A 15,652-nucleotide genomic window follows, 5' to 3' on the forward strand; every position below is an offset into this window, starting at 1 on the left:
GTCCTCACATACACCTGCCTGTTATCTTATAAAGGACCTCAAAAAGATACTTGTTCCTGTGGTGGCCTAAGATAATGAGTATCAACTTCCAATCGAGCTGTAGCGCCTCTAAACTCCATTTTGGGGAGCTCCAAAAGTCTGAAATCTGAGACCCCCAAGTGCCCTTGAGGTAGCCGCTCTGTGCAGAGCAGAGGCCCAGAGGAATGTTTCAGAGTGCCTGGATTCACAGCAGAGAGTCAAGTTGCAGCTTCATCTTTCCTGGGATTTGGAGGGAACAGTCAGAGTCACCCCCAAACCAATTGATACAGTCCTGTATTTGACCCTGCCTGGGCTGGGAGAAAGAAATGTCAGGCAGAGGTCTTAGGTTGCCGTGGAGACCCAGAGAGTGTGACCTCTTCAGTGCAGTGAGTGTGGGGACAGCAGGGAGCACTGGCTACTGTCCCCTTCTTGCCTGTGTGACTTGGAGGAGCAGGAGGGAGGTCAGCTGTATTGCTTTCGGAAATGACGAGGCTCTGGTACAAGCCTGTTGATTCCCCTCAGCTGGCTCAACGGGGGAAATGCTCTAGCTCTGAGGCCACTGTCCCACTTCATGTGGGAATAGAGCTTTTCAAAGGCTGCCTTTGCAGTGTCCTCAAGGACAGTTTAAAGAGATTGAGGATTAAATATGAATATGCCAACACGGCAGGGACAGGCAGGATTCATCAAAACCCTACAAACTGAAAATTGGAAAGAAAGCATATTTGAGGTCGTCTTTCATTCCACAGAAAAACATAAGCCCCAGTCAAAGGAGACTCCAGAGCCACTGGCTGCACCTGTCACTCTGGGCCCGTGTCCCTGGCATGCTAGTCTTTGGGACTGTTGGGATCATGTGGGGATAACCCACACTCCCTTTCTCTTCACTTGTTTTTGTGTCTGAAGCTTTTTCCAGATCAAAATGGAAATTCCTACTGACAGTGGGCCTTTCCTGATGGACTCCGATGACACCGGAGCTGGGGAGTCTGGTGACCAGACCACGGAAAAGGAAGTCATCTGCCCTTGGGAGAGCCTGGCCGAGGGAAAGGCAGGCTGAGCAGGGCCTTGGGCCGGGAAGACAGTCCTGGCAGACACCATCAGACCTGGGGCACACTTGCTCTCAAACCCAAGTGCATTAGAATGGTATTAGAGGCCTGGAAAAAGCAGATGGAGTGGAGTGCAGGGACATGCTCTGACTGACTCCCAGTGGCCACCTTTTCCCCTTCCCTGATTTTCCCTTGCTTGGCCAGAAAGGCATGTGGGCCAGAAGCCATCCCTTGCTGCCTTAAAACCAATAAAAGTGTCATTTGGAGATTTTCTTGGATTGAGGTACTGGCATATGCCTGGGCTTATTTAGTATTCATAACCTATTGCTTGTGAGTTGAACTCATGTCTTCAGTTTTGTGGGTAAGGGGACATTGAGCCACTTCAAAGAGTTCCCCTTCCATCTGAGCTGGTTTGGAGAGGACGATTTCATTAATCAAGGTCCACAGCAGTCCCCTAGGGTGGCATTGCACAGAAAGGGTGTAGCTTGGGCAAGGCTCACTTGGAACACGGGATTCTCTAAGATGTTCACAAGACAGCGTTTGTTTAAGGAGGGTAAAGCAGGCATAGTAGAGCCGCTCTTCCTTCCTTCCTTCCTTCCTTCCTTCCTTCCTTCCTTCCTTCCTTCCTTCCTTAACATTATGTGTAGATGTGTGGGACTCTCTGTGGGGACGTGCACATGTGAGTGCAGGTGCCCGCAGAGTCCATAAGAGGGCATTGGATCTCCTGCATCTGGAGTTGTAGGTGTTGGTGAGCTGTCTGATATGGGTGCTGGGAACCAAACTTGGGTCCTCTGGAAGAGCAACAAGGCCTTTTACTGCTGAGCCATCTCCCCAGCCCATAATTGCCACTCTTGTTATTGTGACGAAACACCAGACAGAAGCAGCTTAAGGATGGAAGGATTTAGTTTGCCTCACAGTTTGTGGACGCAGCTGGTCATGGTGGAGAGACCATGGGGGCAGGAGTTCAAGGCAGTTGGTCACATTATGTCTACAGTCAGGACACAGAGAGCAGAGAGAGCTGGACAGTAGTACTCCGCTCACATTCTTTTTTTCTGTTTAGTCCAGGACCCCAAACTATGGGGCACCATTGCCCATGGTCTTCCTTGTTCAGTTAAACTTTTATTTAACATAAACTCCTCTCATGGATACACCCAGAGGTATCTTTTCCATCAAGTTGATATTGCAGGTTAACCATCACAGAATGGGATTTGGGGGAGAAGGGAAGGGCTACTGGTCCTGATGCAGGGACAGGTCAATTCCAAGAATGTTTCGGACAAGCCATCTTAGGGCATCCTTGAGTCAAAGTCATTGTTAGGGAAGTCATATGGGGCCTGAGAGTGGTCCTGCATCAGTCCTCAACTGTGCATGGTCATTGGCTGGAGACTGCAGGTTGTTGGAGAGTCCTGTGCTGCAGCAGCCAGGTCCTCAGTCACCCACTCCTTTCAGTAGGAATGAGAAGCACTCCTTTTTCTCTTCTGCTGCCCCAGGCTGGAGGTGTGGATCTTAGTATGTCCCACCCACCTCTTCCCCCAGGTACTCATCCAACAGGTTCTTATTAACTGAGTCCCTACTAGGTGTCTGGCTCCATGCCAGCTCCATGGAGTCATCTAATGGTTCTCAACCAGGTCAGTTTTGTCCCTGCACCCATGGGATGTTGGACAGTGCCTAGAAACAATTTCAAAGGTCAAGATTGGGGTAGGGAGTGGGCATTGCTACTGGCAGCTAATAAGCAAAGGCCAGGGATGCTGTTTAATATCCCACAATGCTCAACACTCATAACAAAAGACTATCTGCCCAAATATTGGAGGTACCACTACTGAGAAATCTTGGTTCTTATTGGAAGGTGGAGAAGGGCCACCAACCACAACACAATCTCTTTGTCCCTCTTCCCAATGTGTCCATATTGAATAAATCTCGCTTTTCTGATTTTCACCAAAAAAAAAGAAAAAGAAAAAGAAAAAAAAAAAGAAAGAAACTTGGGACTTCAGGCTATACTTGTCTTTGGTTTCTGCCAGCCCTGATGTTTTGTCCCACAGAGTCCTCCAGGGATTGTGGTTGACCCAACAGTGGACAGAGACTGAGAACTAAATGCTGAATAGAACAGCTCTTGACCTCACATAGAAAGTCCTTGAAGGAGAAGAAACTTCCAGTGGTTTATCAAACCACTCATTATGTTGTTCCCTTTTAACCCTCAAGTGCATCGGAATTCAATTAGCAGATAAGCACCCCTGACTGGCTTTAAGCCTCTGACAGCTGATCATATGTAGGCCATAAATACTGGTGCTGCTCTGTAACCTCTCCATGCATGCACGTCTCAAAATGAATATTGGGCAGGCGTGTGAGCAAAATTTGGGCTTGCCAATCCTGGCAGGGCAACCGTTAATGCTTTATCTCTCCAGGAGTATTGCTCACTTTAGATTCTACTAAATGTATACCACTGGGCCCACAAGGCAGTCACTCACCATCTACTGTCACTGAAATAGTCTGGGTGTCCCTTTGAAGGTGAAGGGGGTGAGGGCTGGTTTATTTGATGCCTTTATTTGCAGGGCTTCCTTAAAATGAGATTGCAGGTGAGGCCAATCCAGACCCCTAGTCTGCCATCAGCCAGTGTGTCCAGAGACAAGGGAAATCTCAAGTCTGTATTTGGATATCTGTGCTTATAGGGCAACACTTCTAAGCCTTCACAATCCTGAAGAGAACTAAGCTCATCTGAGTTCCCAGAACTAATGGCGGAAGACTCCAGGGCCCACTGATTGTACTGGTAAAGTTTAGTCTGGAGTTCAGTAATAAACAGACCCCAGAAGGTAGGAAGTGGGTCAGGTACAGAGAGTTTCAATCTCAGATATGCAGCTGACAGGATGGTCTTGAAACTGCTATCCTTGCTCTGGAGCCAGCTGGGGAAGCTTGGGACCTTTGAGTCTTGGGTGGAGCGCAGGGTCTGACTTCTTTCCAGCTGGGGACATTGCTTCACCTTGCTCATCTGTGAGCTGTGCTATGTCACTGGGATTGCTTGGAAGCATATAAATGGTCTCAAACATGAGGGAGGGCGAAGCGTCTCTTTCTCAATGAATGAGTTTGTGAGTGACTTCTGGACCTCCTTTTTGGCTAGGCCTGGCCATTAGGGGACAGGTGGGTACTGCCATTAGGGGACAGGTGACTGCCGGCACCTCCTATGTGTTCTTAGTTTTCAGGTCACCGCAGCAGAGGCAGAGGCAGAGCTTAGCATCCAATTCCATTTGCCAGAGCCCTAGAGATATGCTTGTTTTTGTTCTCTTGACAATTTATAAGGACAGCAAGTTTCTCCAGGGGCACCAAACCGATTGTCCCTTTTGGGGGGACAATTTGGATCTTTGGATGGTCCATATAAAGCTGTGAATTCCTTGAGCTGAGTAGACGGTGTGCTTATTTGCTAGAAATAAGAGGAGTGTCAGGAGCCTGTGGTGGCCATGTTTCGGGGTCCCTACACTCCTCTGGGTGCTGAGGGAGGGTGCTCGGGAGGGTGAGGGGACTGGGGATCCTTTTAAATACTTCTGACTCAGAGGCTTAGCATGCCATAGTGGTGTCTGTCTTCACTGTTCACCAGAAGAGGGAGTCTCAGGCTTACAGATTCCCCAAAGAGAGGGAGCTGGGATTTCCTCTCTCCTGTTCAGAGCTCTGTGCTGGAAATGGAGGACAAGGGATGAAGAGAGGTCTGTCCTCCTCAGAGGAGGGACAGTGAGAGGAATGGCCTCTGCAGTGTACTCTGTCATCTCTGGCCTCTCTTACCAGAGCCCTTGTAATTAGCAGTAGAGGGGAACCCATGTGGAGAAGCCTCTGGTTCGGCTTTGGTCCAGCCCCGGCAGGGCTTCCTTACCACTGGGTCATAGAGTATCAGGGAAGAGATCCCATCCCTGGTGGCATTGGATGAGGGTCGAGAGGCTGGAAAATCTCGAGCAGAAAGAAAAGTCCCTCTATCTTTCCCTAGTAGCAGCCCAGCCTTGGAGGGATGGGTAGCATTTCTTTGGGTTCAGCCTGAATGCCTTGGACTGAAGACCAACAGAGTCTCGTTCATGGTTGAAATTCCCAGCCTGAGGGCTTTGCAAGCTCTTCTATCGAGAAGAGAAGCTGGGAGACTTGGGATAGCCAGGGCAGCCAGGCCAACACAGGGCAGTAAGAATGGAAAAACATGCTTTTCAGCTGATGAGAGGGACTCCCTATATAAGAGAGGGTTGGGGAGTGCCAGTTTATTCTGTTCTTGGGGAGGAGAATTCAGAGCCCCTGCCAAGCCCCTACATAGGGGAAGTTTATGTACATAGGCTCCCTTGTCTGTGTACACATGGAGTGCCGATGTGTCATATGTGTGTGAGGCTGTGGCTGTGGACCTGGCTGGTACTGGTTTCAGCAGTAACACTGTGCAAACCCCAAGGTAGCAGTAAAACGAGAAGGATTCATAGGCTCTCTAGAGAGGCCAGAGTACCCTGGAAGACAACAGTAACTTGGTGGTGAAGCTGGGGACCTAGAGGCACTTGGTGAGCATGAGCTGGGAGTCTGAGAAACTCACTGATGATGTGGTAGATGAGGCAGCAGAGGTGCCCTGGGATTCAGTGACCATGCCATTATGTGATCCAGTCCCGGGCAGATGACGGCAGCTGTCCGCACAGGATGTGTAGGAAAGAAAGGTTGTCAGTAGTCCACCTACTGACTCCGATTCCCTCATCTCTACCTGTAGGTAGTTAGCAAGTAGTCCTGCAGAAATTGGTCTCAGGGAGTTAGGGAGTTGGCCACACAGCTTGTAGGCTCATGGAAAGAGCCCCTCATGAATTCCTGGGAGCATGCATTTATTTCTCACTAAAGTGTGAGATAACAGCATCACTGCCCTTATACTGCAGACATGACCTCTCTACTCACAAGTAGTAGAAATTCTCCAATGGAAGTTTATAACTGCCTGTAAGGCCAGATCTAGGGGATTCAATACCCTCTTTTGGCTTCTCAGTGTACACACACACACACGAAGGGGAAAGAAGTAAAAATAAAAATCAAACAGAATGAAATCCTTAAGCTGAGCCAGGCAGTGGTGGTGCATGCCTTTAATCCCAGCACTGGGGAGGCAGAGCCAGGTGGATCTCTGTGAATTCGAGGCTAGCCTGGGCTACAGAGTAAGTTCCAGGACAGGCACCAAAACTACATGGAGAAAACCTGTCTTGAAAAACAAAAACAAAAATAAATAAGCTGAGCATGCTGTTATGGCAGAAAATCAGAGCAGAAAGTGAGGGTAAAATTCTCACATAGAAGAAACACAAATGGAAACCCCTCCCCATCCAAGGCTGACATGTAGCAGAGCAGGGGCAGGAACAGCTGGAGCACTATACAAATGACCCATAAAGGTCACAGTCTGAGAGGCAAGGGTGCTATTGTGCTTCAAGCTCTCTTTCAGCCATAAGCCGTTTCCTTCCTTGGACGCACTCCTTACCAAACTGCCCCTGGCTCCACTACCATCGGTGGATCCCTCCGTCTAATCCCTGGAAAACTTCAGCAGGCTCCACCTCTAACTGTAATTCATGCCTCTGTTCCTAGCACTTGGAAAACCAACCCCATGAGTTTGAGGCCAGACTGGGCTATGTAGCCAGTAACAAGCCAGCCAGAGCTACATGGGCAAGACACTATCTCAAAAAATAAAATCCATAAAAGTGATTGTAGTGAGTCATGAGTCATACTAGATTAGGGTGGATCATCAGACCAAGGCCTGGAGCCTCGTTGGGAGGGAAGAGGACAGAGACACTCAGTGGCCGGGAGGCTGTGGACAATGGACACTCTGATTTCTCTCATCTTCCAGAATAACTTCCTGTTGTTTTATGCCACCTCCTATGTGGCACTTTCTTAGGGCACTTCTGGGAAATGAGTTCAGCATTCACATGGCATCAATTCATCGTCCTCCCAAAGGCGAACACTGAGTTGTTTCCAAGTTTTCATGAAAACTAATAATGCTGCAGTGAATATCTCTGTGCACGCTTCTGTATCTTCCCAGGACAGAAACTAAAAAGAAGGATCAGGAACTATCACAAGTACCGTCTGTTTAATAAACCCACCACAATGAATTGTCTCTTTGGAAATCTATACTAACATTCTCCCAATGAGGGATGTGAGGGTAATTGTTATCTTACATTGTAAATGAATGAGGAGATTTTCTGTCCTGACTACCCAGTCCCAAATAAACACACAAAAACTTATATTAGGGCTGGAGAGATGGCTCAGAGGTTAAGAACACTGGCTGGTCTTCCGGAGGTCCTGAGTTCAAGTCCCAGCAACTGCTTGGTAGCTCACAACCACCTATAATGAGATCTGGTGCCCTCTTCTGGTATGCAGGCATATATGCAGGCAGAACACTGTATACACAATAAACAAAATCTTTTAAAAAAAACCCCAAAAAACTTACATTAATTACAAAATGCTTGGCAGATAGATCATGCTTATTGCTAACTAGCTCTTATTTTTAAATAACCAATTTCTATTAATTTATGTATTAACATGTGACTTGGGGCTTTACCCGTCCTCTGGCATCTTGCTTCTTGGGTGGCTTGCTTGCGTTTCTCTCCATTCCACCCTTCTTCATCTTGAGTCCTTAATTTGATTGTCCTTCCTAACTTTATCCTGCCTTGCTATAGGCCAAACGGCTTTATTATTAACCAATGAGAGTAATACATACTCACAACATACAGAAGGATCATCCCACAGCATCTCCCCCTTTCTGTCTAATAAAAAAGGAAGGTTTAAACTTTAACATAGTAAAATTACATACAACAAAACAGTTATTAAGCAAGAATTATAGTTATAATATCTAGTCTATTTGTATTTGACAAAATCAGAGAAAACACTCAATTATCCATCTTATCTTGGTGAGTCTAAAGTTTCATATCTAATTTACCTTTTATCATAACTAAGGAAAACTATAACTATCTAGTCTTCAACTCCATCAAAGACCTGAGAAGGAAATAATATTACCTGAGTAAGCAGGAAGTGCAGGCAAGTGACTTCCAAAAAATGTGAGAAATGACAGAAACAGCTAGCTGCCTGAACAGTCACCCAAGATTCCTTTGTAATGTTGGGGCATCCATTTCTGGCCTACAGGCCTAGTATATCTGACAGACTTTCCTGTAAAGCAGGGAATTTTGAAGGATTGTCCTACCTTGTTTGGACAAAGTTTAACAGTCGCCTTTCTTGCATCCTGCTGGCCCAGTTTGGACAGTAACTGTCAGCAATTGAGGCAAGGGCAGTTTCTTTGCCTACATGGCTAGCTTTTGTCATAAAGAAAACAAACCCTGGAATTTATTGGTGCTGCCAGGAGCAAATGTGTCTCACTGTCATGAAAAATCTAAGTTATTAAAACATCTTAAATGCCATATTCTGTAGCTCTTTGAAGTGTTTGAAGATTACCTATCTATCTAAAATATATCTTTGTATACCTAGAAAACCTGACTAACATGACTATAAGTTTGACTATTATAGATGACTATCAATCTATATTTCTTAATTATATATTTTATTTTTAATTGAGCTGCATAAACAGAATACCTTAAACAAGAGTAGAAATATACATAGAGTATAACAAAATTAGCTCTAAATTTGTATTAATAGACTAAAATCCATACCAATGTAAAATATTTTGAGATTAACAGTTGTTTTTTTGGATTAAAGTAGATTCAATAATCTACCCTTTTTCCCATCACAATAACCTACATTTTCTCCCCATCATTTCTATATCATATCCCCTTTCTTCTTTCAGAAAGAGATTGACTATGACCAATAACAATTTGTAACCAGCTCCCCTTAAATGAAAACAAACATTACAACCAATATTTTGGGAATGTGGGTGCAGTTTTCTAAACTACTTTCTGCTGATTGATGGGTACTGGTAATCTTTGAGGGGCCCTGAGAAAATCAGGATAATTGTTAAGCCTTGGCTGGAGTATTCTGTGAGGCTAGATCATCTCAGTCAGCAGCCTTGAAGCTGTTTTGGATGTTGGATCATCTGGGCTGTTTTTATTGGTGCCTGGTACCCTTGTTCTGAAAATATATAAACTTTTAAAGGTAACATACATATTGTGTTAATACAAATATAAACTGTGTGTTGTACATAAGCCAGCCAAAGATTTTTTTTTGTTTTATGTTTGAACAGATAAAATATACATCACGTGTCTTGTAGCTACTTTAGGTTTATTTTCTTATGTCTGTAGTCAGGATTTCAGGGGGATCTTCCTCGATCAAACCTGATTTTCCTTAACCCAGAATGGATCCATAGCCTCTTATTTCCTGTGGAAACAAAAGCATAAACTCTTCCCCAAAGTAACGTATCTTTTGACTTAAATTTTGAAGTCAAGATAATTTTAAAATATATAGGTTGGTTTAATTTAGTAGCTTTCACAATCAAATGTCTTTCAGCAGTTAACATTCACCCATTAACAGTCAAAAAATTTAAAGACTACACAATAAAATATAGAATCCAGACTCTATGTATTTTCCATCTTTATGTGGCTTATCACATTTTTAAAAATTACTTTAGCCCCTTTTAAGGACTTTACTATTATTTTTAAATCACTTTTTAAATCTATGACTGTTTCTACCCTTTCTTTTCTCTTTCCCAAGCCTACGCACATTTTTCAAACACACTGTGACCCGTTTAGAAGCCTTTTTGTCTGACTCTGTCCTTACTGTGTCTCTTTAACCCTTTTTGTCTGTATGAGCAAAGGTCTAAGTCCACCACACAGCATGTGGCTGGGAGACACCTCTCTGTACCATGGCCCAAGGGAGACTGAGAGACTCTGTCATGTTGCAGCTCATGCCTGCATGCTGCAGCCAGGGGATGCATCTCTATATCGAAGCCCGCATGAGAGACATGAACTATGAAGCTGCTCTTGGCTCTGACTTTGTGTGTCTGAAATGCTTTTTTTAAAGCTTTCTCAGGCTTTATGTGAATGTATATGCCCCACATTGGGCCACCATATGTAAATGAAGATGGAGATTTTCTGTCCTGACTGCCCAGTCCCAAATAAACACACAAAAGCTTATATCAATTACATGGCTTTACCTGTCCTCCGGCATTTCGCTTCTTGGGTGACTTACTTGCGTCTCTTTCCACTCCGCCCCTCTTTATCCCAGTCCTCAGTTTGATTGTCCCACCTAACTTTATCCTGCCTTGCTATAGGCCAAACAGCTTTATTATTAACCAATGAGAGTAGGACATATTCGCAGCATACAGAAGGATCATCCCACAGCATTACATCTTGGCCAGAACTGCCACTCCTACATTGACAATATGCCAGCATCTGCTGTTGTAGCATGAATCTTAGAAGGTCTTATTAATAAAAACAAACCTGGAGCTGGGTATTGGGTGAACGCTGGAAGATCAGAGAAGCAGAACAAGCCACAGCCACCTCACCTTGCCAATTCCTCAGCTGATCCTGTTTCCTCAGACTGGAAGCCTCTGTGTCCTTATCCAAATGGATCTCAGCTGAACTGCTGCTAGAAGCCTGAAAGCTTAACCAGCTCTAGTTCCCCGTCCTCACGCCTTATATACCTTTCTGCTTTCTGCCATCACTTCCTGGGATTAAAGGCTCTTGTTACCATGCCTAGCTGTTTCCAGTGTGGCTTTGAACTCACAGGATCCAGACAGATCTCTGCCTCTGGAATGCTAGGATTAAAGGTGTGTGTGCACCATTTTCTGGCCTCTATATCTAGTGGCTGTTCTGTTCTCTGACCCCAGATAAGTTTATTAGGGTGCACAATATTTTGGAGAACACACTATCACCACATACTGTAGCATGCAAAAACCTGGGCATGTCCCTCTGGAAGCCAACAATGCTAGGGTCCTGGTCCCCTGTCAATTCTTAGCTTTAGGAGGACATGGAGAGTGCAGGTGATCAGAAAGACTTTTGGCCATGTGACTCCCTGCTCATCCTCTGGACCCTGCATTAGTTCCTTCTTTGTTATGATAAAATACTGACAAGAAGCAACTTAGCAGGGGGTGGGGGGAGATGTTATTTTGGTTTACAGAGAGTCCATCATGGAGGGAAGATGTGGTAACAGGTAGGCGAGGTCCAGCAGCAGAAGCAGGAAGCTGGCTGATTTTATTTCATGCCCTCACAGGGAAATGGAGTGGACAGGAACTGGGGCCAGGCTATAGAACCTCAGAGTCCACCCCCAGTGACATACTTCCTCCAGCAAGGCTCTGCCTCCTCAAGCTTACATAAGCTTCTAACATGGTGCTGCCGTCAGGGGGCCATGTGTTCAAACAGACAAGCCTATTGGGGGCATTTTACACTCAAGCCACGGCAGCTTCTGAGCCCACAGAGGTGACCCAGTCTTGGTGGGGCACTGGGTGTGTGGTTGGTGTCACTGTCAACATTGGTCCCAGTGTCAAACTCCACGGTCAGGCAGAGAATCTTTATCATTCCAGTTCCATTGTCTGTCTCCTAGAGAGAGCATGCAGTCATTGAGACCAGAGCCTGGAAAGACCTCGTGGACACAGAAGAGCCTGTCTCTGAGGGCAGAGAGGTGGGATCTCTATCATCAGTCTCCTTATTGAGGTCCTGCCTCTAAGGCTGCTGGTGCCCCCTGTATCATCCCTAGTAATGGCGTGTCTCTGGAGAGACCCCTCCCCTATCCAGTCTGGCCTCAGATGTCAGCCACAAGGTGAGCTGGCCTGCCCTCAGAAAATGCCTCAGATGCCTGGGGCCCACCCTGTCCCTTGTTGTGGGGAGTCCCACCTGGAGAGGCTGGCTCTACGGGCTGCTGAGATAGAAGAGACCTGTTCTGTTGGTGACTGCTTAAAATTCACGTTGCTATAGCAGCATGGCATTAGGCCACGGTGATCCCGCGGTACGAAGCTTTGATCTCAGGAAGGGCGGGATTTCTTTTGCTCTTTGGCTGGTTCTGAGGGGACACTGCCTTGGGACCAAGCTTTGCCTTTGCTCCAGGGTCTGAGGATCATCCCAGAAGCAGAAAGTTGAGGACGGGCAGACAGAGGAGACCCTCAGAAGTAGTCTCAGCCCTGAGATTCGAATCTGAAGGAGTCAGCTCAAAAACCCTTGAGGGCAAGTGAATCAGGGTTGAAGAAAGAGGGGTCAGGTGGCTCCGTAATGAGGAGATGTGCACACACAGGCTGACGAGAGACAAGCTCAGAAGAGATGTCTGTGTGGGTGGTGAGGAGCGGAGCAAAGGAAGAGACAGGTTTATAAATACATGTGGGGTGGCTCAGCAAGTCTCAGAATTACTAATCATTCACCCGTGAGAGAGGGCTCAGCCATAAGGTTCTGAGTCCCGGCCCCAAGGTAAAAAGCTGGCTGAGATGGCATCTGTAACACAGACTCTGAGGAGGCAGAGGCAGGTATGTCCCTGGAGCTTGCTGGCCTGCCAGTCTGGAAGAGTCAGTGCATTACATGTTGAATAAGAGAGGTGAAGGGTGACTGGGTAGACTGAGGAAGACAGCCAATGCCAATCTCTGGTCTCCACATAACAAACACATGCATACACAAGTACACATGTCACACCTAGACACACACACACGCACGCACACTGGTTCATCCATCCATTCAATACCCATTAGTTAAGGACACATCATGTGATCAGGTGGGAATGCAAATGGCTCCCGTGACTCCGACCCCAACCCTCAAGGGCTTTCCCAGGAGCCAAGGGAACTAAAGTGTATTCTGGAATGATACAATGCAGAATGTGATCATTTGCTGGAAAATATAGCAACTCAGAGTGGGGAACCAAGGCCCTCGTGTGGCTGTTGAGTCTTCACAGGCAACTTTGGGTTGAAACATAAATGGCATCGAGAAAAGAGGGAGGCATTCCGGTTACCCAGAACAACTAGGTGTGGTTTGGCTGTGGTCAACTACAGAGGGGAGTGTGTCCAAGACCTCGAGGAAGCCCGTGCATTTACAGGGATAGTGGGAGAGAATGCAGACATTGAGGAAATCTAGGACTGAAGAGGCTGGATTTGACAGATGACAAGGTGCCCCAAAGGGGCTTTGGAGCCAGACAGTGGCTGGTTGGAGCCAGACTTTACAGCAATGAAGAGGCAGCAGAATGAGCGATGGGCTGAAATGTGAATAGGGGGCAGTCAACTTGAAACCCCCCTAGAACCAAAGATGGAAGGGACTAGTGACATGAGAGTGCTGGTACTGGAAAGGGAAGAGGCAGGTGAACAGGCACCGCAGTGTGGGCTCTGAGAACGGGCCTCACAGGAAAGAGAGTGAGGTAAGACTGAGGTCTGGCCCGTTAGGGAGCGTGGTGCTGCCCTTCCAAGGGATCAAGAAAATGAAGAGAAGAAAGAAGTTAGGGGGACACATTGGCGGCCTCATGATGGAAATTGCTGAGTTGGTTTCCAGGAAGGAACACTGGGATGGAGACGACAGGGCCTTGAGGGACACTGAAAGACACAAGGAACAGAGGAGGCTCATTGGACCATTGTGGGGGAGCCGAGTAATAGGAAAGAGGAGAAGACACAGAGAAATCAGATCTGGAGGAAGCTGATGGGGAAGGCCATGGTGAAGAAGGCAGGAGATGAACAGCAGAAGCTCACAAAGATTCCTCCAAGAACCACCCACTCTTCTCCAGTGCGGAAGGGAGTCAGGGGAGGCGACTGGTTATGTGCACCTCCATCTTCCTGTCACTGAACTTGCAGTCCCTCCTGTCGCCGTTGTACAAACTGAAAAACAGTACCCCTTCCAAGGACGCGTTCGCTCTATCAGGTGTGGGGCACGGCAAGAGAATGACTCCTCTGTACAAATTCCAGAGCACCAAGTAATGAATGACGTAAAGTAAATGTCAGAAGTGATCTGGGAAATAGAGAGGAGGGACGTGCATTCTGAGTCTGGTTAAGTGACCTGGGAAGTGATATCTCAGAAGACCCATTGAAGGGAAGATGTTCTGGACCCGAGGAGAGGGAAGAAGCCATGGGGAAGTCTCTTATGGGAAAGTCATGCTAGCTGAGCTGGAGGGCTGCTGTCCTCTCTGGCTGCCATGCTGAGACTGGATTGTGAAGACAGTGTGGACACAGGGGTCAAGCTGAGAGGCTGCTAAATGCCAGAGTGAGAAATGATGGCGTGTTAGAACTGAGAGATGGCAACAAGGGGCTGGTAGTGTGTGTGTGTGTGTGTGTGTGTGTGTGTGTGTGTGTGTGTGTGTGTGTGTGTGTGTACGTGTGTACACATGAGTATGGAGGACAGAGGACAACTTCAAGAGCTATTCCTCGGTTGTCCCTTACCTTGTTCTTTAAGAGAGGGTCTCTCATAGGCCTGAAGTTTGCCAAGTAGACTAGGTTGGCTGTCTGGGGTCCCCAAGGATCGGCCTGTCTCTTCCACTGAGCACTGGGAGTGCAAGCATGTACCACCACACTGGGATTTTTACACGGGTTATAGGGTATTGAACTCAAGTCTTCACGCTGGTGTAGCAGACAGTTTACTAATTGAGCTAGCACCCCAGCTCTTCATTTTGATGTTAAATCTAAAGGTATCCCTTGGTGATTGGATATGGGATATGGGCACAAGGAAGGCTGAAGAGTAACTCCACAGTTTGGGGAGGAGCAGAGAACCAAACCCGTGATGACTTGGCCCTTTGTGGCTAGTGGGGGTGTGTTGGGGAGGCAGCTCCCACTTTTACCCACAGTACTCTGAGCAGAGAGGGATGAGGAACTTTTCGATAGAAGGATGGCAGAGATTGAGACAGACAGAAGTACAGGATAGCCTCGGGAGGATCTGGATCAATATCCACCGGCCTCTTCTGTCTCTTTAGCTTTTTATAGAAATGCCAAGGAACGGGGCAAAAGACCTCCCCCCAGCACAGCCAAGTGCGGACCCTTCTAAAGACCTGGTAACCATGCACGTGGTCAAGCCATCCCCTAATGCAGCCCTGCTGTGTAAAGCAAGCTCAGATCTCACTAGGAAACCTCTGTGGGCCCCCACAGGGGTGGGTGGTCAGAAAGAGAACTTATTGAGAAGACAAGATCAGGAGTTTCCTGTTACATGTAGGTCTGTAGTAGACACTCGGTAGGGAAGTTTTTGTCAGTCCAGGCCTCAGAGGAGTGCTTTGGATCTGAGTTAAAAGTCTGGGAGTTTCCCATATGTAGACAGGATCACCGAGTGAGTATTGACTAGCTAAGGGGTCTCCAAGGACGTCCTGAGACACTCTGTAGAGGTCAGGGGTCGCCAGCAAAGAATATTGAGGAGGTACAATGTTGACTGAGGAGGAGAGCCATAAGAACAGTGTGTTGGAAGGAGTTAGGCTGTATTTATATTGTATTGGATATTAGAGGTAACCACGGTGTATGAGCCAGAGGTGTGGGTGAGAACATTGTTTTCCAGATAGAATGGGGCAGGTGAACGCACAGAGACTATGACAACATGGACAAGACCCGTATGTGCTCAAAACAGATAAAATAAAACCCCAGCATGCAGGAAGAAGGGGGTAAGGAAATCCCACCTCTAGCCATGAAGCTATTCACAACTGATACCTGCTGGGAGAGGGGAAAAAAAATCAGTTTTCTTCAATGGAGAGACAGTGGGTGTGTCGACCATCCAACAGGGCAGGCCTCATGCTCAGGAGGAGGCAAGCAACAC

General features: G+C 46.9%; 1 protein-coding gene across 2 annotated transcripts in view; it reads left to right on the top strand.

Moving 5' to 3' along the window:
• The window catches only part of Rgs9 (regulator of G protein signaling 9), a 73,196-nt gene extending 71,872 nt beyond the window's left edge, over window positions 1–1,324 (top strand). For both annotated transcript variants that reach the window (XM_052758275.1, XM_052758276.1), the window contains exon 19: window positions 919–1,324. In XM_052758275.1, the coding sequence (XP_052614235.1) occupies window positions 919–1,069 (151 nt within the window). In that variant the 3' untranslated portion in view covers window positions 1,070–1,324. The remainder of the gene's footprint in view (window positions 1–918) is intronic.
• Window positions 1,325–15,652: the final 14,328 nt, after the last annotated feature.

Source organism: Peromyscus californicus, unplaced genomic scaffold, assembly GCF_007827085.1.
Source record: "Peromyscus californicus insignis strain IS unplaced genomic scaffold, ASM782708v3 Scaffold_3__1_contigs__length_106647218, whole genome shotgun sequence".
NCBI classification, from domain to species: Eukaryota; Metazoa; Chordata; class Mammalia; order Rodentia; family Cricetidae; genus Peromyscus; species Peromyscus californicus.